Source organism: Thunnus maccoyii, chromosome 16 (assembly GCF_910596095.1).
Source record: "Thunnus maccoyii chromosome 16, fThuMac1.1, whole genome shotgun sequence".
Taxonomy (NCBI): Eukaryota; Metazoa; Chordata; class Actinopteri; order Scombriformes; family Scombridae; genus Thunnus; species Thunnus maccoyii.
Window position 1 is genome coordinate 23856835 of NC_056548.1, and position 21879 is coordinate 23878713.

General features: G+C 41.1%; 1 protein-coding gene across 4 annotated transcripts in view; it reads right to left on the bottom strand.

Annotated features, from left to right (window-relative positions):
• alk (ALK receptor tyrosine kinase) overlaps nt 1-21879 on the bottom strand; it is a 352978-nt gene that overhangs the window by 36552 nt on the left and 294547 nt on the right. For all 4 annotated transcript variants that reach the window (XM_042387785.1, XM_042387784.1, XM_042387787.1 and 1 more), the window contains 6 exons: nt 16779-16910; nt 12352-12486; nt 11458-11561; nt 9338-9510; nt 7806-7900; nt 2181-2300 (listed from right to left, as the gene is read on the bottom strand). In XM_042387785.1, the coding sequence (XP_042243719.1) occupies nt 2181-2300; nt 7806-7900; nt 9338-9510; nt 11458-11561; nt 12352-12486; nt 16779-16910 (759 nt within the window). The remainder of the gene's footprint in view (nt 1-2180; nt 2301-7805; nt 7901-9337; nt 9511-11457; nt 11562-12351; nt 12487-16778; nt 16911-21879) is intronic.

A 21879-nucleotide genomic window follows, 5' to 3' on the forward strand; every position in this document is an offset into this window, starting at 1 on the left:
GGAAACAAATGGAAACAGGGAAGGAAACAAAGTGTGCCTGCCCAGATATGGTGGCAGTGTGAAGGGAAAGATGAAGGGGAGGACTGAGAGGAGACAAGAGACGTTGACGTTGGGTGAGGTTAATCATTGAGCGTGTCGGGGGAAGAGGAGAGCCTTGTTGGAGTGACAGGTCTGCTGAGCTAAAACCCTCATCAGGCTTGCCATCCTGCCCTGCACACGTCAAAGCATCAGCTCCAGAAGGAGAGAAGGGAGACGCCCGGCGAATGTTAACCGCTCAAGGCTGTCTTTGAAATAGCCAATGTATAACTCCAAGTTCAACTTCTTCCCCCCCCTGCCCCGAGTTAATATCTATGATAATCACAAGGGCGAGAGCAGTGTGATCTCAAAGTCCCATCTTTCTTCTTTCTGTTGTTGTGTGGGCCTATTAACGAAACACAGAGGAAGGAGGGTGCCCACCTGGTGACCCCGGTGAAGCGTTTAACCCTTACACCCACTCAAGGAATGATTGCTGATTATAATATGGGCTTGTAAAACCAAGTCCTATGAGCTCAACTTAAATGTCATGTTTCCTGATAGACTGACTACCCTTTGTTTGCTGACTGACCCATGCCTGTGGCTCCACTTCGATGCATAATCCTGCAACATTATCAAACTATGTGAGCCGGATGAACATTAATGTCTGATCTTTTACTGTCCCTGTTTAACCCTGCAGCAACAAAATGAAATAACAGACCGCTCTGTGTTGGAGAATGACCCACATGAGACATTCAATCTGAAGTCGCTGCACAAGAAGAACAACAAATTAGCAAATCGGGGGCTTAAAACACCAAGCTGACTGAGGTCCACTGGGCTGCTGCTGTGTGTCTGTGGCCAACCATCACCCTACTTTTTGTGGTATGTCAGGCACATTTGGCTCTAGTCAGCACTTATCAATGGCTGTTTAGCAGATTGAATGCTGTATGTTGAATTGTTGGTGCAGGCAGACAGTGAGACAGAGCTGTCTGACTGGCTGTTCAGGCTTAATCAATCAATGATTTCACACATTTAGAGCAATTTCTCTTTATGTTTCGCATCAGCTTGTTCTGTAATGATAAATATAGTGCAATGTTAAATAACACTTCACACTTTTTAGCTGTAAATTTTTGTCAGGCCTGTTTTCAAGTTGTCTTCTGAGCCTATAATGAGACAAGATGTGTTCAAGTTTAACATTGCAATGCAAAGCAGTTGATCAGCTGGCTGGTGTGTCAGAGCTCATAGCCTGTTAGTGTGATTCGTCTAACAGGTTTCAAATGGGAGGTGAGCCTCTATACCGTACAAAATTGATTTGCTGGGCTTTAACAGTGTATGAATGCCATAAAAACCTTTTATGCCGCCTGGGAGAGAAAACAAGATATAGGTGAATGCAATTACAATCCTGGAGTGTGGGAAACCCGCCCAGACCTTTGGATTGGAAAACAGCACTCAAAGTCACAGAAAGACAAACTTCACATTCATTCAACATGTGTATAAAAAGTGTTCCTAGTGTCATATTGTCTCTGATAAAAAGGATTATCCATTTTTAAAAATGGAAGCAGTTGATATCTTTTAGCAAAGAGGCTTGAATGAGTCTGGTGTACCTCAAGCACGTCAAAGCTACTGGTTGAAGAAAAGTGTTTCAGAGCACGTTTTGTATGAAAGTAACTCTAACTTATGACTTTAAATATAGAAGTTGAATCTCTGCTTGTCTTTACCCTTTTGAAGAGGAGAAGTGAGAAAGCGCAAAGTGGAAAATGTCAAGTCTGTGTAACCGGCGCTATTGACATTCTCAGGAGACAAATTGGAGGATTTTACACTTCAAAACTGCCCGTCCTGCTCCATTTAATGCCAAAGGAGCTCTCTGCAGCACTCACTCAGATGTGGAGGTGGTGCAGGCCAGTAGGGGGCACACTTACTTTGTTGCAGCCCATGCATCGTGCCATGCTCAGCACGTGTAGAGTAATTGTGAATCATTAATGCATGCGTGTGTGTGTGTGTGTGTGTGTGTGGGTTTGATGTGTGAGCAAAGGAGAAAATAGGAAAGACAAAGAGAGATAGAAGGAGAAATAAACAAATATCAGTGTGGAGAATATTCTCCCACAGGGAGGAAGGTATCCACATGTCACACACTTTTAGTTTCAGGAGGCTATCAAGCTCACACTTACAGTAATCTGAGGTGGGGAAGTTCATCACAGGGCTCCCAATGGACGGGGGTGTGGTCTTGATCGGTGGTCGAGATGGCAGCCTGGTTGTGCTGCTGGCCACTGGTGGAAATTCACCATTTGCTGAAATGGAACATAATACATTTATTGATAAGACTGTGCTTTCTTTCCCCTTTACGAGCAGCAATGAAATCCTGTTGGTGTTACACTGAAGAACTGAGTGAGCACAGTAGCTGCTAGACCCCTTACTACCACAGAAAATGTGGAACCGCCAGCAGGGGTCATTCTTTCATTTGTACCACCGATGGCTATACAGAGGGAGTGAAATGCATGCAACATCCAGCTCCTCTCCATCCCTCTCCGTCTCTATCTGCTTCTACAGTAGATGGGTAAGCACATTAAATCTGGGTGTTTTGTAGCAATCCATCAAGCCTCCAGCCTCCACCACTTTCCCAGGACTGAGATCATAAGCTTGCTGGCACCTTGATCTCTTCCCCCTCAAATTCTGACCCAGAATTACGTCTTCCGGGCAAAAGGCTGGCTGATTGGCTATTACGGTTCCTCTTTTCCCATCCCCCAAAGATCTTCAAATACAGGAAACTAATTTTAGCTATGGTCGGATGCTGAACTGGAAAAACACCTTTCCCCATTCTTTACTTTTCAGTGGAGGCAGAGAAACAGGAGTTCTCATGGTTGCTTGGCGGAGTCACTGAACACATGAATCAGTTTCTTTGATGAGGTCCATGCACTGCAATCAGTGCCATAAAAGACTGGCCTGAATGGTCTTGAAGAAATCAGCTGCCACATCTGACCAGGGACTGCAGAGTCTACGGGAACAATCAATGCAAGCTTGACAGCTGAACATAAACCTTTCCAGTATTTTCTTAAGCTAAGAAGGGAAGTGCTGGAATGACAAAATCACAGTCCAGCAAGAGGATTACAAAAACCTTTCATGACGAAATCATTAGTCACTGTAGATATTCCATAGCATGTACCTTCAACTTATTTGACAAGTGTGTACATAAAATTATTTTTCATTCCTACTCAGCAAAGGTTTCACAAAACAACATTTAGCTATCAATGTGTTCAGGAAACACTATTTCCAGGGAAAGGTCATGTTTTGTTGAAGGGTTCTGTCCGGCATCTCATATCTTTGCTGGTATGTTCTGTAGGAAAAAAAAGACCTCAGTGGCTCTGTTGCTGGATGACCCTTGTTGTTTTGCGGTAGACGACCTTTGTACAGCTGAGATTATTTCTGGGAAGTGTCAGATAAGGTATGCTGTGGTTTGTGGAGCTGATAATGCTGCCATCATGCAACCATGTGACACCAAACAAGGGCATGGATTCATATCTTGACCCGCTTCTATTCTGTTAGCCTGATTTATAACTTTTACAACTCATGACCAGCAAAATTCTGCATTGGATAAAAAGAAGAGATACAGCATATGCCACCCAACGAGGCTGGGCTGCCTAGTCAGCTTCCGAACTAAAGAAATCATTGCTGTTTAAGCCAGGCTGACACAATGCTTCAGTCTATCAACACCAATGAGGGCTTACAGTCTTTTCATTAAACACTTTCAATGTGCTCACAGTAGATACTTGAGGCATGCAAACAATGCATTGTAAATGATACTCTGCTTGTGTATGACGCGCATATTAAATTCCATTTCTGTTCTGCATATGGAATAGACTGTTGAGAGGACAATTACATGGTTTCAGGGCGTATTTGCATTTCATAAGGCAAGAGAAAAGAGCAGGTTTCCGGTTGTAGACTGGCCTGTCTTGTGCAGCAGCAGAATAGCATACAGTTTGTTTACACTGCAGCTCCCTGATATTCTCCATTGGGTTGCCCTGGGTGGCAAACAGCAGTAAAATATGATTTAAAGGCTTCATGAGAGTATTTTCTATCATTTGCTTTGCTCTCCCAAGCCATAGAGTAGTCCTGGATTAAAAAGTTGGAGTACACCAACAACCCATTGATGAGCAGGTGCTTTTTCCAAATCTCAGAAAAGAGTTGCATGAGCTGAATATCAATCAGATATCCAACTATACGTTTCCTAATTGTGGTGGGCCAATGAGTAGCCCACATTGTGTCATTAACCTCCTTGGTGAAAACAAATCATGCCTGCTTTCTTCGCCATTATTCTGGGAGTGTCTGTGCTAAAACAAGACTTTTCATCTTTATCTATCTAATAATTTTACTGCAGAAACACTCCCTCTCCTCCATCCTGGCTCCCCTGTCACCTCAGGGCTGAAGGCTCACCGTTTATGACAATATGGCAGGGGGCTCCCTCAACAGCTGTTCCATTTGGTCCGAGAAAACCCGCTCACTTTGATTTAGAGCAAACAACTTGACATAAATATCATTTGTGCTTGAGTTGAAACTATACTTTTGGTTCTCTGGACAGACTGTTTTAATCAGCATTCTTGAATTCGTCTTTAAATGTGCACTGGAGCTGTAGACTTTGTAGAGACGTCCCTACTGCAACTTTGTTGAAGTGAAGAAATCTTATAATTTTGGCTTCAAAGCCTAAAAAGACGCAGCACTGCTTACCTTAAATCTACCAGCAAGAAAATCAATAGTTCATTCCCTAGCCATGTAATCCTCACATAAATATGATCATCTATGTCTCCGCTGCTTGGAAGCTTTGATACAGAGTTTATGCGCAGATTTGATTGATCACATACAACACGTAAGTGACTGCAAATTGCTTGGGTGGGTAGAAACACTCTAAACAATATTGTCTTTCTGTAAGTAAGACCCTTAGATGTGTTATGTGTACACAACAAGTTCAGCAACTTTTTATATCTTCAACAAAATCTCTAATAAGGCTCACTGCATTGTTATTCTGAGCATGGGGCAACACACTACAGCCGGGCTATGGAACAGACAGACTGGAGCACACAGCATTGGTATGCTGCTGCAGCAAGAGGGGGACTCAGCAGGTCCACCACAGAGCAGCATGAACTAGAGGGCAGGGCAACAGCCGGCGTGGCTGTCACTGTTCATTAGCAGGGCGCCGTAAGCTACCTGAAGCCCACCAGAAGCCGGCCACAGGGGGGGCACCTCGTTACCACCCAGCCATGAACCCAAAATATCTCAAGATTGCAATAGCTCTGAGAAATGTCCACACTACAGACATTTCATGTTAACAGTCAAGCTTACTGTGTGGGCTTCAAGAGCCTGTGATACAACATACTTAAAAATGTATGTAGTATGTCTTCTCATATACATTTGGATTCCTAATTTGTTCGTTTGCATGTATTGCTTCTATGTATGTATGTATCTAAAACTACAGCTTGCTGTTGTACATGTAAGAGAGCAAAGCAGCTGATAAACCTGGGTGAGACCACATTTGAATAAACTGCTTTAATTAGCCCTATATGTCATCACTGTGAGTACGCTGAGGGACTGTGGAACATCTGTTCTGGTCCATGGTGTGGCTCCATGTTTCTTAACACCCACAGGTGCAGGTGATAATTACTAAAATGAACACATTTCAGCAATCCTTGGTTGTATTACATGAGCTACCACATCAGATAACAGATACAACAGCCTAAAAAGATATTAGGGCATATGTGGACCTTTGCAGGCAGTTTTCACATTGCCTTCAGCAAAATACTATTTTTTCCATCCAAATCTGCATTTCTGCTTTCAATCCAGCAATGTCAAGGACCAGCCACTGAGGAGGCACATTCCCAGTCTGATGTTTGGGAATCTCTATAAAGGCAGCTGCTGTTAATGCAGCTCTCTGAATGCAAGAAGTGATGGTACAAGGCGAGAGAGAAAAGGATGAACTTCCTGTTCTGTCTAACCCAATAAACTAATGTAATGATGCTGGTGAAGATGAAACGATAAAACTGACAGCCAGGTTCAACACCTGAAGGGCAACGGATGCATCATCAAGCACACATGCTTGCCAAACTATACATCAAACTAAATCTGAGAGATGTGGAGGAAAAAGCCCACGGTTGGCTGGTCCTCTGCATAATGTGTTCGCAGTGTGTTTGCCCACCAAAACATATTACATGGCTGTGTCATAACGCTCAGAGATCTGTCATGCTAATCACTCACAGTGATCACTCTCAGAAAAGGACGTCATTCGCTGAGCTTCAACATGTCCCATCAAGTGGTCTGATTGATAGGTGATAAAATGTGACTGTGTCATGTGTGGCTGTAGGTAATAGATACCTGGCCTAGATTAAGAACTTGCCATGTGGAAAGTGAGCAAAGCGGGGATAGATGATCCAACAGTGCAGCAGCTCCAGAGGACATAAAACACAAATTGGTGCGCAAATATCTCTTGGAAAATGTCATCTCTTTAAATAAAGAGTCCCTGACCCAGTAAGCCAGTGTTGATACAGGGTGATGGTGACTGGGCTCCAGTAGAGACCAACAGCAATTTTTCACATCATATTCTGCTGATGAATCCATGTTATCTGATTGCATTTTACAGTTAGGGCAATTGTGTTGAGATTATATCTGCTGCTGATTAATAAATTCTGCACATCATTCAAAGGTGAACACAAAACAGATTATGCGTGTCAGTCACACTTTTTATTTCTTATATTATATCTGAGTGAGAACTCTAAACAATGTGCTCCAATATCTCTGCACTATTATGCAGGTTTTCATTTAATTTCTCTTTAATCCATGTATCAAATTAAAGCAGGAAAATCCTACTAATGTCAGACGAGGACACCCATGCCCCTTCCTCTTGAGTCCAGTTCTTGTCCAGGGTGAAGTTAGTTTAACACTGTTTCATTTTAACACAGCTCTCATTGTCAGAGTTATATTCAGGTACAGAGATGCTCAGGCATTACTATTCCTGTCACAGTTCAAACAGGTTTCTCCAGATAGGCAGAGACGGAGGGAGGCACTGAACTCCTAACTTTTATCCTCCTGACACTAGACATGGTTGTCATCTTACTACTGTTTTTATACTGATAAACCATCTCAATTATAATACAAAAATATCCGCAAAGGTGACGTGAGACTTGACCTTTATAAGCCTGCAGTACAACATCAACATACACGCTCTTATCAATCAGAAAGCTATATTATTATTTCAGATTAGAACTGTACTGACATTTCAGGACACATGAAAGATTCTTATAAGAATGCAAATAATATACAGATACATATAATCATGTTTTTCACTGTGTGTCTAAGCAAAGCTGCAGCACTTTTAATCATTCAAGGACATGCTAGGATTTTGAAAATTTTAATAGTTTTGACTGAGAATTTCAAAAAGTTTTGAGCTCATAAAAGAAGACGTGCTGTATTATGGCTTTGTCAAGGGAATGGCATTGAATAAATCATGGATAAGTCCTTGATGAATTCTCCAAAGTGTACAAAACTGCCATTCAGTCAAATATTATCTCTGTAAAAACATGAACATGGTATTGATTATTAATCTAATTGCAGCGGGTCAATCTGAGTGTTTAGTTAAGCTTCTCTGAAGTCCATAAAAAGTGATTACACTTTTTAGAGCAAACCCCATTGTGCTTTTCATGGGCAATCAATCAGGCAATCAGTCTAACAATCCCATTAATTCAGCCAACGTCTGATGAAGCAAGAGTAAAAAAAAAAGAAAGAGAAAAACTCAATGTTTTTATAGTACTCACAAGCCAGGAAGCAGTCCATGCTGAAAGAAATGTTGTCGAGAGAGATGGCTGAACCGGGTCCAGGTCCATCTTCTGTGCTGAACTGCAGCCAGAACCTGCGGAGGGACAAAGCTGTTTTAACTACCTCACAACCTGTGAGAGGTTGGACAGCTTCTAACTGAAATGATGCGGGGAGGAATTTATCGTGCCGAAATGCCGCTGAGGTTTGGCTTTGGAGCGTGTGCGCAGTATGCCTTATGACAGCTCAGTCTATTGTTAAGAATTGTTCGATGTCTCTTTCAGCAGAGACAAAAAAGGAGCAGTTTGACTTCTTTAGGGATGAAATGTGTTTTCTGGTTTCAAATGAAATACTTTCGTGTACAGTTAGTTTAGAAATAGTTACATAAACATGGCGCGCACTGTTACTGTTCTGTCTGAAAGCTTTGGGTGCTATGAAGATAAAGGTATTTTTCATTATAAATGGTTTCATGGCTGCAGAGTTTGATCAGTATCTCATCGTTCTGTTTATTGAGCTCTGAGACAGGAAGTGATTGGGCTTTCTGTGGCTGTGACATAGTAACATCAGCTCCAATAAATATGACATTTTAAACAAAAGCTGTTCATAGCTGAGGGTTGTATCTGTCAATTTTAACCTTTAATATGTCAATTACCTTTATGGCAATTATATTTACTCTCTTGCCATCAGCCCGCAGCCTTTCAAACCAACACTCACTCACAAGCAGAGTCTACATATGTAAACTGTCTGCAGTCTTCTGACTTTTATCTGCACTTCAGACTGTATTTCTGATTATATTTAAGCTCTACAAAGGTCACTGTGCAAAGACTGGCAAGTTCACCTCATGGTTACAGACATGACACTCTAATTAGGAGCACAAGCACAGCAGACTACATAAACCAGGAATCAAAAATGAATCACTCTCGAGGGAGCAGGATTATCCAAGCTCCAATGGCAAAGAAACCCCAAGTCAGGCAAACAGAGCTGAAATGCCTTATCTTTTTTTCTTGTTTTATTCTATTTTGCTTTAATTTCTCTCTTCTTTGGGGGGAAATCAGGGCCATAGCTAATTGGAAGGCAACTAGGGTGGGTAGAGCCTTGTGTATTGATTTCTCCTCTTTATTACAGACAAGTGGAATAAAAAGAGAGGGGGATATTTTGTACAACTGTACACATGGCAGGTCCATGGCATAAAACTAGAGTCCCAATGGGATTCATTAGTTTGGTGGAGTTGAGAGGAAAATGTAATGCAGAAAATGGAATGTAAATGTTGAAAATCTGCATTTTTAAGAGGTGAAAAGACTGAAGAAGAGCATCTTGCTTCTGTTTCTAAGGACTTCCTTTGCTGTGGGAGCACTTAAGTATTTGTGTGAGTGTGTTTGGAAGTTTTGTTGGAACGAGAGTAGCATGATTGATCTGCTCTTAAACACTTCAAAGTAGAAATACCAGTTTGATGCATTCAGACAGTCCAAACACGCAGCCTTGATATAATCAAAACTGCCTGTCATGCAGTGTAACAGGTGAGTGTTTGTCGTACCAGTCTGCCAGCCCATAAAGGGGAAGTATGATGAGTTTCCACCCCCTCTCAGATTTGGGTTCACTGGATGAGTGCCACAGTCTGCGCTGCTCCTCGGGGCCTGTGCTGTTCTCCACTATCCACAGAGACAGCGCCCCCCTCTGTAAGCCTCCAGAGCACACCCAGAACCGCACCTGTTGAAACAGCATACATTGGAATTTCAAATGAGTAATGGATTAAAATCGACATATTTGCAGTTAAAATACCCACAACATTAGAAAAGTTATTTCTATGTTGAGTTTTGGGATATTTGCTGATATGTCTCAGTATACGATATAGCAACTTTAACTTCCTTTGAATATTTGTGGATTGAAGTAAACCAGACAAGAAAGTCATGCACTTAAAATTACATTAAGATTTATCAGCAACAGCCATCTGTTCAGTCCTAATTACTGTAAGATTAATAGAATTCAGCCAGGATCATAATTTGGGTTATTTTGCTATCTGCGCTGCTCCTGCATGCTTCAGCACAAATCAATCTCATTTTGCTGTTTCCAGGAGGGATACGGTGGACGTAAACCACTAAACTGCTCAAAATTAAACAACACACAGGCCGTACCAGCAATTAAACAGCAACAAGAAGTAGCTCTGAATCTAAATCTTGCTAACAAGCATGAGTTGGGACCATGTCCCTCTACAACATTTTATTGGAGCCAAGAACATAATTCTTGCTTCACCGTTTAAGTGGAACAGATGCAGAGAACCACAAGTAGAGACAAGAAAATCCAGACAACTGAGTGCAACACCTCTATGAGTACTTGCATTGTGCTTGCGGACAGCAGGTTGTAGTCCTTATCATCGACTGCGAGAACACATGGTGACCGTTTAAACATCAAGATTACAGGCACCACACAGTGTGCACACTGGGCACGACATGAAAGTGAACATGGTCTGGAGCCAATACCCAAGACTAATATCCTCTACATAGTTGTCCAAGAGCAGACAGGCTAGATTGAACAGCACCGGTTCAGTGTAGAGAGAAGGATTTAGTGTGTTAATCTGGAATCATGGCTAATCTTTGGCTGCGTACCAAGAAGCTGTGAAGCGAAGTCTGCGATGGTGCACTGCTGCCTCTACTGCTGTCCACAAATATCACACAGCTCTTATTCACACCTGAGATGCAGCAACATTCTCCTCCTTCATTTTTATCCCTCTCATTCTCTGTTTTTTTTTACTCTCTGTCCTCCTCATGGATAGTCCCTTTTCCTCCGTCTCTCTTATTATCATCCTGCTTTCTGACCTTTTGACCTCCATCCCTCACCTCTGTCCCAGCTTGTCTCACCTCCAATCACTCCCTGCCTTCACTTTAAATGTGCTAAGTAGACATACAACACACTCTGCAACAATAAAATAACTAACATGACTCTAAATGTTCGATGCAACAGCATCAATCAAGACTTCAAGCTCACAACCTCTTCACCTGGAAACCTGCTCTGTGAGCATCATGATCTGAATAATGTATGACTCCTAACATTTTTACAACTGGGTCAACAGATACAGCCGGTGATTGACGTGGTCTACCTCACTGTCTGATAGCAGCTTTTGAGAGGATTCTTCAGCTGTTTCTGGAAATAATTAACATGTCAAATTATTCAAAGCTTTCCATCTTTACAACAATAACAAAACTATTATCGTGACATTCCACAGATGATGGAAATTCCAACTTCCCTTTTACAAAAAGTTATGTAAATTGCCTTTCAAACTGAAAGTCTACGCAAATTCTATTGTTTCTACACTTAATTGCTTATCGCCATATAAACCTGAATGTCAGCACACTGTATCTTCCTTTTTAAACGTAATGGTGGACTCATACTTTTTAACATTATGTGTTGCATGAAAAAACCACAAATAGTGAATTGAACTTAGTGGATGTCAAAGTTACTTTCCTGCTGACTGCAGCACATCAGAGTTAGTGATGAGGACTCATTACAGGACTAGGAATATAACGCAGCATAAGGATTTTCTCACCTGCAACTCTCTGAATACTGTTTATTTGTGAACAACGGCACACACGGCACGAGTCATGTGTATGTATGTCAGATTATATTTACAGTGTGAGGAAAACACACTCTTGTGCTCACCGTGCATGGAGAGTTTCTTAAAGGAGGAGGGAAGAGAGGGCTCCTCAGTAACGCTGAGCCACGCTGACCTTTAGATTGACCTCCCTCCACACTGAATGTAGCACCTGTAATCCAAAAACACATTAAACAGATTCATAAATACACAGAAGAATGAAAATCACAAATAAAATATAATATTCATTCCAAAACTGTGACATGAAAAATTGAATAAAAAGTCTTGTTTTGGAGATATTTGGAGGTTTTGAAATGTTGTATGGCCATAATGAGCCACATTTCATCACTTCTCCCTTTTCTCTGCTTTGATGCATAACTTAACCAATAAAACTAATGAATTCAGAAGAATTCTCAAACAAGGCGCATTTGAACAGAATCACAGCATAAAAAAAATACAGTTTTTTTTATTTTTTTATCACCAAATCTGGAGTAAATTTACAATGCTCCATTTATAGTTTCCCCAGTGTGCCTCTGAGACTTCTGTAAATAGTTGAGAACAAAAACAAGCCTCAGCATACCAAGACTTAAGAATCTCATCGAGAGACACGCTGAAGTCACTGCACTGACAATGAACTGTAGATGTAGGACTCAGGCTCTACATGCTGGAGCTTTTATGCCCAGTGGGATTCTGTTTGCTGCAGCGCAGTGAGCTCTGAAGAACACAACATACCCATGTCTGACACATCAGAGGTTTTGGTTATCCTTCCACATTCACAAACTGTTAGACTCAAATGCTCAAGATCATTGGTTTAAGTCTTGCTTTAAAGTAACAATTTCCCTTTGAAGTCCCTTTTAATGAGGTATTAACACTATACACACTTAAGAGCGCCTGCAAATAGGCCGTTTCGTCATTTAAGAAGAACAGTTTTGATGATATCGTGGGAGACGTGCGTGAGCTACCTGATGATGGGCAGCTCTGTCTGGTAGCCTTGGCTGGAGACTGGAGTCTTCTCCAGGAGAGGCCGCGGCCCGTTATTGACTGCCAACTGCACTCGCCCTCTTCAAAAGAACAGTAGCTGCCATTAAGAAAGCGGCCTGGAGAGAGACAAGAGAGAGAACATATCAGGACAGGAGAGGAGAGGATGATAAGAATCGGGGGGGTGGAGGGGTCAGGGGGGTATGTAATGAGTGGACAGGCCCAGCAGGGTGGTGGACAGAACACTCACAGCTGAACTGCCAAGGAGAGAAAAAGGACAGGAGTGGGATGGGGACTGGGGGATCATGGTGTTGAGCGACAGTGAAGGTAAAGAGGTTGAGAGTGTGGGGGCTCGTAGGACTCAATGTGTTGGTGAGAATGGAGGTGCGCTGGGTGGGTGTGGGTATGTGTGTGTGTGTGTGTGGGAGGGTGTTGCTCGCCAAGAGACCCTAGAAACAGAAGCAGAAAATGGAAAAGGCTTGAAGTGTCTAGAGGGGAGATAGGAAAGTGTTGAGGAAGAAGGAAGAGGGTCTGAGGGGAAATGAGAAAGCTGAGGTGGTGACATGATGTGTTTTGGGGGTGGCAATCAACTTGAATCACTTCACGGAATGGCATCAGCCTCTGAAGCTCTTTGGCCACTGACTATTTAGAGAAATAGTCTGTACAGCAGCAAGACAGTGAAAATGTTTTGTTGGATTGTGAAGAGGAAAAAACTCATCCTCATGGAACCACAAAAAGAGGTGCATGTTTGTGTGTGTGTGTGTATCTCTTTATTTCTAGTCATAATGGAAATAGTGCAAACTCCTTGCTTTGCAAACAAGGTTTTCTATCTTATGTTTGTTTAAAGAACTGCAAGAATAAAGCAAATACAACTGCGTTAGTTCAAATATTTAAACTGTCATTATTTTGCCAAAGGCATATTTTGATTGATTTTTTTTTTTTAACTTTCATAACTATTTCCCAGTCCATCTTCACTTCCAGATAACAGAGTTATGTGTATATGTGGTATGTTGTTACTGTATGTATGGGGCTTCACATCAGTTTCAATTTTTAAAATAATGTCACTGAATCCTGCCAAGGTGCTGAAATGACAGTGGGAATACCTGCCATATAAATAAATGAAATAGCATGAAGTGTGACACTCACTTGTGGCAGTGCTACAGTTCAATGCTACACTATTATTTTATGAACTTACACTGAATGAGGCACAATATTTCCTTGCATTACCAGACCTATAGATGACACACATATTGTTAAATCGCTCCTTTTGATAATGAGTTTTAGTGTTAGTGAATGTTTCCAAACGTTGGTTGATAGTTGGGTGATGATATGAGGAGGTTTTGCTTTATGTTCCTTTCAGCCGGAGCTACTGTGAGAGCCCATTACCTATAAGAATCTATAAGTGCCATGATAACAGTGTGCTGTTTGGAAATGGCATCATCCAGATAATGGAGCTTATACTGACCTGAGCAGAGATCATAAAGCATGTAGTCTTCAGGAAAAAGAAAAAAAATGTTTCCTTTCTCCATGACACTAATTTTTATTATATAAAACATCTTTAACAGGTTTCAAACACCTAAAGATCATGAAACAAATGGAAAAACTTCCTTTTTTATTTTAAAGAAGTACAAATAAAAACAGCGAAACTGAAGCTGATGTTTTTCTGTGATGTTTTCCTCAAACAGACAGAAGCTTCTCTGGGATTTTTGGGTAATAAGTGAATTTCATGTTCTCTTGTGTCTTGTGATATTATGAGTCATTCTTCTTGTTACATAAACCAGTTAGTGTCACTTAGATGTTCTTCATGCAAAGCACCGAGACTCAGAGTCACATCATATGATAGCTGCTCGCAACATGAATGAAGAAGTCTGTGATGATGTCACTCCAGACACGTCTCTGCACAGTTAACTCCGTGCAGACGTGTGAATGATCGTGACTCTTGCTAGCAGAGCTATCATTCATGACTGTTTGCAGTCAGTCTACTCTCACCGCTCTCCATCTCCAACTTGAAACACTTTATGTGAGAGAGAGAGAGAGCGAGGCTGGCATAAGCTGTCATGGCTATTTCATGAAAACTGACATGAATGTTATTTAATCTTTATGGCTGTTGAGTCGAGTGTCATTCAGTTAATAATGTCACTTTCTGCGCAAAGTCAACACTACTCTAAAGATCGCTGTCATGACAAATTGACACATGGACAACAGCCTTTAAAAAAAATACATCGTGTCAGGCTTCATGTCATAAAGTGTCATTGCACGGGCAAATTGTGTGTATCACAACAAATTGATTAGATGTGACAGCGTAATAAAGTATTATTCCACTCTCAAATGTAAAGTGTTGTGACCCTGAAATGATTCGTTATTATTGTAGTAGGTCTGTCTAAACAACAGTCCTGCACAGGAAGTGATTCAATGTATGTTTAGGCCTAGTTTGGAATCAACCAAAGAAGAAGAGTGTGTAATGACAAGTGATCTCTGGGTGGAGCGATGATATGTCATCACTGTTGATGCTCTGAGCAAAAAAAAAAAAAGGGAATCTTGCAGATTACCACTTTAATGTAAGCAGCATTCCTCTGTAGTTGCAGGGAAAATGCGGTATTGGAAAGCAGTGGGGCGTCTGCAGAATTTAGACCGACTAGGTTCAACAACAGGAAAGCTGTGGAGGATGCGTTCATGCATAATAACGCAGGGGTAGGATGGAGAGGGCGGTCCGCAGGGACTCGGTTTTCTTTATATGTCAGAAATCTTTGTGATTGACACAAGCTAAGTTAGTTCCTCCTGCCTCTCTTTGCTTTTTCCTGTTAATGAGCCTTGGCACAGCTTATGAAGGATTTAAATAGAGCAAATCAGATGACGATAACTCATGGATAGATCACAGAGAATAGGGTATCAGAGAGAGAACACTATGTGATTTGGGTAGCAGAGGGTAATTGTGGCGAGTGATGGAGATGAAGATGGAATAAATACAGAGCAGAAGGTGCAGCGGTAGACTACGTGTGACAGGGTAAGAAGAGAGACGCATATGCAAGTGTCAGGCTGATGAATGAACTTATGGATCGATGCTCTTTGTCCTCATTTGAAAAGGAGAAAGGTTATTACTATTTTAAGAACACATCGAGAGACAGAGAGAAAACCTTGATTCAAAGCAAATGACAGCTGGCCTTCATGCTTCTGTGCACCCTCCACATTATGAGGTCGCACGGTGGAAAAGGCGTGCGGAGATGTAGGGAAAAAAAAAAAAAAAGAGGCCTCGGATCTTAAACATTTCCTGCAATAAGCCGTTCCCTGCAACGCCCCTCAGTCTGTGTCAAGCACTAAACCAGACTTTCCCTGCTCTGTTTGTTGCTGATGTAAACATTAAAACACTAGCTTTATGATGGCCTTCACAACACATTTAATAAAATATAATATTTATATGATTGTTACTCTTTCAATGAAGTCATTCTTTGCTGTAGATGGTTGCTGAATGAAGCCAATGATGTTTAAAAGCTGAGTTTGTGTTTTTACTGATTATCACTTACGCTCTAATTTCTAATTCTGGCTTAGACAATCAAAACGTTACACACATACCTACACACACACACACACACACCCTTATTATATTCAAATGGCGATTATACCCTTGGGTTAGCCTCTCAGGCCAATTAGCACTGATAAGTCCTCCTGCAGTAGAAAGAGGAGCTGCGCCTGGCTGGGATTTTCACCCTCTTGTTACCCTCTTATCTTTCAGCTCCTATAGTTAGCAAACCTATAAGCACAAGGGAGCGGCCATCATTTTAATAAGCACTGCATGGGAGGATGACCTAAACTGTGGGCAGGAGCAAATTAATTCTGGTCAGTTTAATATGGGAGAAAAACACTGAAATCAAGCAACAACATTTTAGAGGGTAAGACTTTTGAACTGTGTGTCTAGAAGTTGTGAAGAGAGTGTGAATGCATGTACAAGTACATGCATGTGGGTAGGACCAAAGAAAGATCCTCACCACACACACACACACACGCGCACACACACACACACACAAACAGCTGGGCCTTGGGGGACTTCACTTGTGAATAAGATGTCAGCGTACTTGGCTAGTGTCCCTCCTAGGCCTCGTGAAAAGCAGAAAACAAATGTGCAAAGAGATAGAAATAACAACCATGGAATATGTCAAGGGTGAGAAATGCTAGCCAAGCATAGCTCCACTGCCTTTTTTTTCCCTGCCTTCCCCCTCTCCTCTGTGTCAGGGAAGCTCACGCAGGCGCTCAGTTGTTGCTCTGTTGGGCAGGATGCAACTGCTTTATTAAAGACGACTCAGTGTGGATGACCGACTTCACAGCCGGGCGCTTTTGATCCAATGATGAGGGCAGGACAGCAGACGCGTGAGCGACGGTTGTGTTCATTTGTGTTCCTGTGTCACCGTGTACTCACGACATAGGTCGCCTTCGTCATCACCGAGCGGACAGTCTGTACTGAAGTCACACAGCTTGTCCAGTGGGATCCCGGGTCCCTGGTGGCAGTGGTACTGGCCCTCCAGTGTGATGTTAGGGCCCGGTGAGGATGCTGGGCAGAGAAATAAGGAAAAAAAACCCCACACAGTCATTGTTAGTTATTGCAAACTCAAATGCTGCCAGAGTGCAGTCAGAGTATAGAAAGTAATTTGATTGTTTGCAGTGAAATGAGAAAATGTAATGTAACAAAAACAAGAAAAAAAATCTACTTTTGGAGCCGAGGAAAAATAGCTCCAGATTATGTCGAAGTTTATTTATTGAGTATTGCTGCGAGATCTAGATGTCAGACACTGAAACACAAATCAGTGACTCTGGGAAAGCTTACAAACAGAAGAAAATATAGTTACAGCAAAAAAACGACATCAGTCAGTGATGAAGGCTAATATAACCCCTGACTGTAAAGCCTGTATGACATCCAGACTGCCTGTTCCAACATAAATAACTTGACCGAGGCGGCGTAAACATCTGGCTTTGAATACAGTACATATCCATCAGACAAGTACACAAGCGGCAAAAACAATGACCTAGATACTGCAGCAGGTAGCACAAGGGGAGGGAGCACACACACACACACACACACGCACAGACACACACACAGACACCAATTTATATCACCAGTCTCAACAACTCGATTGTAACCCAGGACATTTGCATATCTATGCAAATCAGAGAGGTGATATCTCGGTTGTGGAAACTGACTGCTCACCTCCACCTTAATCATCAGAAGCTGATCACAGTAAAGAGAGCAAAACAAAAAAATGGTCCGCTGATGGGGATCTTGTTTTTCCCCTCTCTCATAAGGAACAAACGAGAAGTGATTTTTATCATGAGTGACTGGCTCCGCTTACTGTAGTTTGCCCTTGATCTGTATTATGCAGATTTGTTCTCCATTCAGACGAACTTGGGAGTCGGAAGTCTGATAACGTTGGAATTCGTGACAGGAGAGGAGCAATCGCTGTTGGTTGACTAGATAGGCACTGATGCTACACTAATTTTAACATGAAGTTTGTAATGAACGTACTCTTTGTTTTTCGGATGGCGTAGCTTTGGGTGTGACGTGATACGACATCTTCTGTGCTAATCTTCTCCAGCTCAGACTTACATCAGGGTGACAGGCTCACAAACATGTGGCAGGACAAGATAAAATACAGCACCAATCAACATAATGTTCATAATTTTATGTGTCAGAAGGAATTGAACAAAACAACAAACACTGCCAAACACTATTAATCAGCAATATTACCACTGAATCTGGATGTTGCTGCTACTTGTAGCTACTAAACTCTCCAGGCAACAACCAGGATAAACCAATATTACTGCGAGTGGATGGAATTAATTATGATAAATGTGGTTTGTGCTACTGTTATGGATAAATGAAAGCATTCAATGAAACAGTTTATGTTGCTTGCATGCTTTAGCAGCTTTGATGCAGACACAGTTTAAGATAAGCCATACATGATCTAGTTCACAATTCATCACTTTGTGGGTGTGATAGATGTAATTCAACATGTGTGCCAGTTGAAACTAAAGCAAAAGTAAAATTAACAACCTGCTCAGAAAATATGAAATATAAAAAAAAGTTTCATTACACAAATAAAGTACTAAGTGTCCATAATGACACTACAGCACTTAACAGAATTACTGTCTAATTATAGTGCAGTAGAGGGCTGAAATTTCACAGCTATGCCTGATTCACAGCATTCTGCCTTCCCTTTTCTCCACTGTGAGAAACCTTAAGGCCCAGTGGGAAACTGGCACAGTCAACTCTATGGATTAGAAAGAGGGGGAGGCATTTTTTATTGGACAAAAACACATTAGTCAGGGGCATCCCACAGTCCACTATTGTGGAAGGCCCTTAGAGCCACATTAACATGTCAGTGAGTAACCCAGTTCAGATTCTTTGAAATCATGTTAGCCTGAGTAAATGACTTTGATAATGAATACCCTTTTTCATCAATGCTGTACTGCACATTATGAATCGTCTTTCAGCATCTCGTTTTTTTTTTTTTTTTTTTTTTTTACAAACACACGGCACACGTGTTCACATGCATCCAACTACAGTATCACACACACACGTGGCATACACAGCAGAGCACAGAAGAAGGCAAACATACCATTTTATTCAAATGAGAGGAAGCACAGGCTTGTTTGTTTGTGACCAACTGTGTGGGTATACAGCAGATGTGGTCTTGCTATGTGTATTCAGTCATGCTCAACACATGCATTATGCATACATTGTGCTCAGTGGCTTCCTCCTTGTATAATGTTGACACCGCGAGCAGAACGATTTATCAGGAGAGAAAAAGTTATCTGGAGTACACTGAAACCTTTGGGCAATGTATGTAAATTCATCGATTTATCTTAGTTTGATGACAGTCGAGTAAAAAGTATCAAAGTGGTGGTGTCACTTTGTGGAACAGGTAAGTGTGGCTAGACATGGTCGCTGCACTCCTGGCCTACCGCAGTTCTTAAATCACACTTGTCAGATTGTGAAAACAAGTGGGTCAGTGGGGGATGAATTGCCTGCGGGAGTAAGTGAGTTTTGTTATCCGTGTGCTCGGGGGGGTTGGTTTGGCTTTGTGAGGGGAATGATGTATGAGTGGCGAGGAGCTGGATAGGTGACTGAGGGCACAGCAGCTGCTGATAAATGACAAAATAGATGCACAAACACGGGAACCGTTGTCGGATACAGCTAAATGGCTAACAATTAGCGTCCCTGTTTACTGCTTTTCATTACAAAACTAAACATACACTGACAAAGAAAGTCTCATCTTACACAGTAATAAAACAACAACATCATGTAAGAAGATGTGCAGTAGTTGAGCTCATTTAGATGAAGCTATTGTACCTGATACACTGCTGACAATGTTAAATGGAGTATTGTTTCAGATGTATATGGCATGTTTGAAAGCTGTAAGAAAAGAAAACAAACTCACAAGACAAGAAACTAAAAGAAACCTTTCAAGCAGCAACAAAGCAAAGTCTATTCAGAGATCAACAAAGATGGTGTATTTCAGTCACACAGAAATAAACGCTGTAGGACAGGAAGCTTTCACATTTACACATATAGTCTCTTAACCAAAGAGGCTCCTTGTCTTTGCTTTTCATAAATGCTCATTGTGATAAAAGTCTGTGCAAAATATCAAAAGCATCTCATTCACTTTCTCATTATTGACTTCCAGCTTTGCAAGGTTTCATAACAAATGAGTTTCATTCCAGATTAAGAAAAAAAGAAGAGTTTGCTGCATCAGAGTTGCAGGTCTGTAGTGACTTTGATCTTCTGTTGCAAAGGACAAGCTGAAGGAAGAGAAGAGACAATCAGAGACAGAATCCTGTTGTTTACTGTACTCAGTCTTGTTGCTTTTGTCTAAATGTCAGGAGCCAATGAAAGGGAGCCATCAGTCACAGTCTGTTAGGTGCAGGGTAGCAGCATTGATCGTTGCCCGTTTGCAGTGGATCATTGTTAAACAATTAACAAGTAAGCAGACAAAAGACAAGTAGAACATGTATATACTCACATTAACAGATACTGTACACAATTTTATCCTCTAAATGCCTTAAAATATACTTGTTGTATTCAATGTGGATCATGTGCTGCTTTCCGTTCACAGTTTTAAGTGTGTTTCAAAACAACAGACAGATGCTCAAATGAACACTGACACAGGTTTCTCATTGTAATCATTCCTCCTCTTCATACTGGCTATTAAAAGATCCCTTCATGATGCATTTAAACAATCACTGAGGGACAAAATCCACAAGCTTCCTTCTGTGCTAAAATGTATTCAAGTTTATTGGGAGTTAATATGAGGCGTCAGCTCATATTAACTTGAATATTTTTCAAAGTTACTTTCTTTTTAGTGCCAAATTGTCTTTTTTTTTGTTGAGACTGTCCGTTGAGACACAAAGAGGGATTTGTTTTTACTAAAGAGACTGTAACTTTGGAAGATATCCACTTTATTTGACTAACCCAGACAGCTGAAGCCTCATTTTATCTTCAGATAAACTTTTAAATACAGTTTTGCAAAAAATGAGGACTGTGGACTTTGGCCCCCATCACTTACACTGAAAGCACATCAGGAGGGGATCTTCTAACGGTCAGTATGAACACATTCACAATCTTAAGAAACATCTGTTTCAGTGTTCATATAGGAACCTGACCAGGCTTGATAAACTGTGAACATGTCCTTTAACTGAGCAGCATGATGAACTTCATATGTAGATCTAACTTTATGGAAATGAAACCCATTTGATAAATGTAAAAATACATCTGTCTCATGTCTTCAAATGTCAGTTGAGCATGTTTTAAAGATGTGTTTTCACTAAAGTTTTGTTTTTCCTCTTCCTCCTCAGAAAACCCAATATATCAGATGACCAGCCAAGCTGCCCCAATTTTTCAACTTGCCATCTGCTTCCAGGATGAAAATCAGGGACTTTACCAACAAGATCAAAAGCAAAACAACTGAGCAAAACAGGAATTAAATGACAGCCAAAATTTAGGACAAAAATTTATCTTGACATCTTGGTTTTGTTTTTTTTTTTTGCATAACTGTAGTGTGGAGCACTGTTAAGACTGTAAAAACAGTCAAATCTGTCGCATCTCATTAATGACGATGAAAAAAATCATCAAGGACAATGCTCAGACAAAAACAAACAAAAAAAACCCCCCAAAACAATGAATATTGAATATAAAGTCAGGAAAAGAAGGTCAGTGTTATAATACATGACATATATACAGCACAGTATATACACTGTATATATAAATGATAAGTGTTGGGGGTAGTGATTCCTTTTTACAGACGACACAAGCTGAAATCAATTCAACACTGAACATCTTTGCATTTTTGCATAACTGTGTCATGCATATCGCATTTTTTAAGATTCCGCCGATAGAGATGTCTCAGTCTGCAGGATATCATGAGATCATGCAAAGCAGTTTGTCTCGACATTTGAATAACTTTTTGCTATGGTTTTGTGGAGATTGCTTGTGGATTTGAATACAGACAGACGTGTTGAAATAAAGC